Genomic DNA, 4,675 nt, shown 5'->3' with positions numbered 1-4,675 from the left:
GAGAGGAAAGAGAATGGAAAATTAAAAATCCTTTTTGTCATCAGCTTTGTCTCCACATTCTGTATTGCCTTGGTGCTAGCTCGAATTTGTCTCCCATGTAATCCCCTGGTACAGAATTTGTCTCCACATTCTTATTGCTGCCATGAGTATCTCCTTTCTTCTTTTACGCATCTATGGTACATAATTCTTCAAATTGTTCATCTTCAATATAATCAAAGTCTTGATCATGTTCTCATCATCTCTCACCCTCCTTCATTTTTCTACAGCTTTTATCTTCAAGTATATATTGAGACATCAACAATTTTTGGATGCAAAAATGCCAGACTTACGGAAGGAGGTTACGAAATCAACCTACTGCCGCCTCATGATTACAACCATCCACTTGTTTTCTTCCACATTAGCCTGGAAACAAAATTCCGTAGCCCCCATCCGGTAAGTATAACATTGTTCTTTCGGACACTCTGGTCATGGGGGAATATTGGCCACACCCACTTTGTTTCTAACCTGCCCATTTCGATCGACTGTCTCTATCTACCTCCAAGACATTAGACATGCCCAATGTTGATCCAACTTCACATAAAACCATCATATGTTCAACAGTTTTTATAAATAGATGATTGAATTAGTACATATATATACTCAGAAATTTATAACGCGTAATCTCCTGAATTTTTAAGTTTGAGGTTACCACCTTTTACTCGGATTTTGAGAAAAATATGTAATTCCAAAGGAAATCTTAGGGCACGTACAATTGTGCTATCTTAGGAGTGTCACGTAGGATAAATGGTGAGGTGAAGGAGAGAGAAATTATAAAAAAAAATGCTTGTCTTTTCTTATTTAAGAGATGATCTCATAGCACAATATGTCTCACCATATATTTAGGAATAACTATTAGTTATTAAAGATAAGACTAAAAGATAACGCATTGCATACATGCCTTTTTTGTTAATCTCTAAATTACATGCAAGACTTAAAATAAGACTTTTTTTATCAACCATTGTACATGTCCTTAATGGTTTTAGAACATCATTTGCGCCTCTCTATTTTCAGTGTGTGTTGTAGAAGAAAACACCACACGATTTTATTGTAGGCAATACACTACAACTCCACCTGATTGCTTCGATTACAACCTTACACCTGACCGAATTAACTACCTTATCGGCTTATCGCCACCTTATTGAATCTGACAAAGCAAACCACCACAACACATCCCCTATTCCTCGTGAGCCTTCTCCTCACATTTCGCGCCACCTTCGCCCGCTTCCTCGCCAGCTGCCTCCGCCGCCTCCTCAGGAGCAACATGCGCTGCCCCCGGCGCAGCGGCCTCATCTTCAGTGTCGTCGTCGATGGGGACTACCGCCCACTTGGCCGCCGCTTTCTGGGCCTTCTTTGCCCCTTTCGGCTCAGCAGCCTCATCATCAGTGTGGTCGTCGACGGGGACGACCGCCCCCTTGGCGGCCGCTTTCTCAGTCCTCTTCGCCACGCGGGGCCTTCCTTCCTTGGTTTCCTTTGCTCCACCTTCTGCAGGCTCGACGACGAGCTTGGCTTCGACTTCCTGTGCTAAGCCTCGCCCCTCATCGGTATCAACCGCGATCGTGACCTCCTCGTCCTTGGAGTCGCCGTTGTCACGCACCTTTGCATCAGGAGCTTGTTCCTCCGCCTCGGTGAAGGGCATGTCTTGGGTGATGCCACGGTTCTTCTCCTCCTTTGAGCAATTGTTATTGTCATGAACGGGTGCTGCCATGACCTGCTGAACATTCGATCGAAAAGTGAGACACAAAAGTGACTATCATCCGACATCAAACCAACAATAATCTACCACGTACTAAGTCAAATAGCTCATGTATATATGCATGGCACCATTAGTTGTGTGTTCATTGATTAGTACATATGCAACACAATATCAGAGACTGATCAAGAAGATGCAGGTAGCTATAAAAACCTGAGCCGCCGCCATCGTGCAGGACAGCAGGAGGAAAGGCACTGCCAACGTTTCGTGACTGAGTGGTATATGATTCACAAGAGTAGCTTTTGCTGGATGGATTTCGTATGTGAGGGTCAGGGTGCTTATATAGAGGTGCATGGGCAGTTTGGGCACTGGGCAGCGAATGTTACCAGGACGAACTAGAAGCAGCTAGCAGGCAGTAGATCGATCTCCGGACGCATGAACCAATAATCACGAGATCTTCTTGGATCGAGTACTTTAGTTGGGATTATAAATTTATATATACAGTGTCTCCAGCTGCCTCTCCGAGCCGTGTATCAATGGCAGCTCAGTGAAGCGGAGCTCTGCATAGATACGGGGTGATGTCCTGCATAGAGGCGACATGAGATGAGATAGATCGGACTGGATGTGTACGCGCCGGGGGCCTCGTGCTGCGCGGTGTAGAGCCTCTACGGGACAGGCGCCACCAGTCCCCGGCCCGTTCTCCCGGATCGCTCGCTCATGTGATGTGATCGACCACATACACACACATCGACACACGGCTGCCCAGCCGTGCCATCCCCTTGAAGCACGACGGCCGCGCGAGATGCCGCCTCGGCCGGGACGCACGCTTTGGGCCGTGAGCGAATCCGTCGAGCGAGAGGCCGGGGCCTTGCCAGCTGCCACGGTGCGAGGCCACCCTATCAAAATATATGTTCCACGCATAGTAAGGATATATATCACGAAATCACTAGTGCCCCTAAAAACTCAGGCTGCTGCTTTTACTTCTTGTATTTTTTGTCATGAATTTATAACCTCAAATGTCCAGCCACACAATCTTGCAAAGCATGCTTTATCTTTAGGTGTTGGCCGCCATGCTTGGTTATGTTACCTCGGTTACCTTTCTTTCATCCGTATAAAGCTTTGCAAGTTTGCTAAAAAACCCTAGCACCCCTAAAAAATGCACTAGTTAGTTCGAAAATCCCCTAAGAAGCTAATTGGTTCTGAAAAAAAGAGAAATGACTAGGTAAGGAGAGCGGCGTTACTGAGAGCAGTGGCAGCTGAACATGTTATCCTGGTCGTAGATACATGTCTAGGGATCTGGTCCAGTGGGACTGTTCTACATAATACGGGAGTAAGAAAATCGATTGTCTGACGTTATACACAGGTGAACAGTGACGTACGGCAGCCCGCGGGCGACGGTGACGAGCCGAGCCGTGGCTCGCCTCCGTCACGAAAAGCAGTGCGTGGGATCAGAATCGTATGTTCACCGTCTCGCTAGCTGTACACAGCGCCGTCAACAATTAGTCAATGTTGAGCGGTGGGACGAAGTGTGACTGCATACACAGGGCCTTTCTCCCCTTCCCCCCAACCTCCCTATCTCGACGGCGGAAAGCGAAACCATGGCGGCGGCAAATGGCATGGCGGAGTTTGCAGGCCTACGCCACAACTGGTTCGAATTTCTGCTAGATCCGGTAATGTCTGAACTGTATAAATCTGTTCGATTCGATCCGAACACGCCCAAGCACAAATATATGTTTGACTGGTATTAGATTTCTTAGATTCCCAATGAGAGAGGTCACTGCCGGCGATGGGCATCCAAATCCATTAGTTTTGATGGATGTTAGGCCATCCGCACCGGCAAGAGCCAACTCGTCGGCACGGTTCTGGTGGGAGAACTTGGCGGCACAGCTGAGCAGAGCAAATCCGCCCGAAAAAGGAAGCAGTCAGCAACTCAGTCCGTCGACTCCACCGAGATGGTGAACCCAGATGCACCAAGCTGGAGCAGAAGGTATACATAACAATGAGTGTTTTTTCCTCTGGATCCATGGTTCTGATTTTTTATTGCCTAAGCCTGCAACAAGCTGATCCTATGATTTTTTTTTTTTGAAACTGAGCCTATAATTCGGCTAATAAACCATGCGTACAATTAGCATATATAATGCTTCCCGGTTAGACCATGCCAACCATGCGCGAAATTAGAATACTTAGTCTTCTATGGGAGTCAATTGTAAAAAACCACCACATTTGCGGCTAGGTTTGCAGGAAACCACCAACTCGTTATTCCGTTGCAGAAAACACCGGAAAAATTGTTAAGTCGTTGCAAAAAGCACTGATCGGATGATTTGGCCCGTTTAATCTCTTTCTTACAAGTGGGGCCAGATTGACTTAGCAAAAAAAAAACACATACACCCCTAGATCTAAAAAAACAAAGCAATCAGACCCTCCCCGTAGAACACCGACGCCGAAGCCGAGCACGTACTGCTTCCGGGCGATGGCGCCGCCGGGGTGCAGCAGGATGCAGGCCTGCAGGTCCTTGCCGCCGGGGACGCGGACCTCCACGGAGGTGTCCCCGCGCTTGAACGCCTTGTGCAGCGCCTTGTGGAGCCTCGCGCGGCCGCCCTTGAAGGGCGCGTCCAGCGAAGCTGCGGCGGAGCCCAGCCCGACGCAGACCGACTGCACCACGTCGCCCTCCTGCACCACGACCCCGCCGCCGCCCCACTCCTCCGCCTTGGAGCTCCCCGCCACGCGCTCCAGCGCCACCACCGCTGCCGCCTCCCGCTTCCTCCGCCCCTCCTCCCCCTCAATCAGTCGAGCGACGATGCTCACCACGCGCGCGTTGCCCACTTTGTGCCGGCGCCGGCAGCCAAGTGGTGCGGGCGGCAGGGAAGCAGTCACGTGCCGCCCGTGAGGTGTGCGGGGATCTTCATCTTCCACCGGAGGGAGTGGACCAGGAGATGGAGACGGGCA

General features: G+C 49.4%; 1 protein-coding gene across 2 annotated transcripts; it reads right to left on the bottom strand.

The window, feature by feature from the left end:
• Positions 1 to 1,059: 1,059 nt before the first annotated feature.
• Positions 1,060 to 2,067, bottom strand: LOC123160578 (uncharacterized). Of its 2 annotated transcripts, none has more exons than XM_044578381.1 (2): positions 1,943 to 2,067; positions 1,060 to 1,750 (listed from the first exon to the last, which is right to left on the bottom strand). In XM_044578381.1, exons 1-2 carry the CDS (start codon positions 1,955 to 1,957, stop codon positions 1,214 to 1,216), a joined length of 552 nt encoding a protein of 183 aa, XP_044434316.1. In that variant the 5' UTR covers positions 1,958 to 2,067; the 3' UTR covers positions 1,060 to 1,213. The 2 variants fall into 2 exon arrangements, with proteins under 2 accessions (XP_044434316.1, XP_044434317.1); XM_044578382.1 differs by having other exon boundaries at positions 1,060 to 1,747; positions 1,943 to 2,065.
• Positions 2,068 to 4,675: the final 2,608 nt, after the last annotated feature.

Source organism: Triticum aestivum, chromosome 7B (assembly GCF_018294505.1).
Source record: "Triticum aestivum cultivar Chinese Spring chromosome 7B, IWGSC CS RefSeq v2.1, whole genome shotgun sequence".
Taxonomy (NCBI): domain Eukaryota; kingdom Viridiplantae; phylum Streptophyta; class Magnoliopsida; order Poales; family Poaceae; genus Triticum; species Triticum aestivum.
Note: the sequence above shows the minus strand (reverse complement) of the source record. Positions and strands in the feature narration are given on the sequence as shown.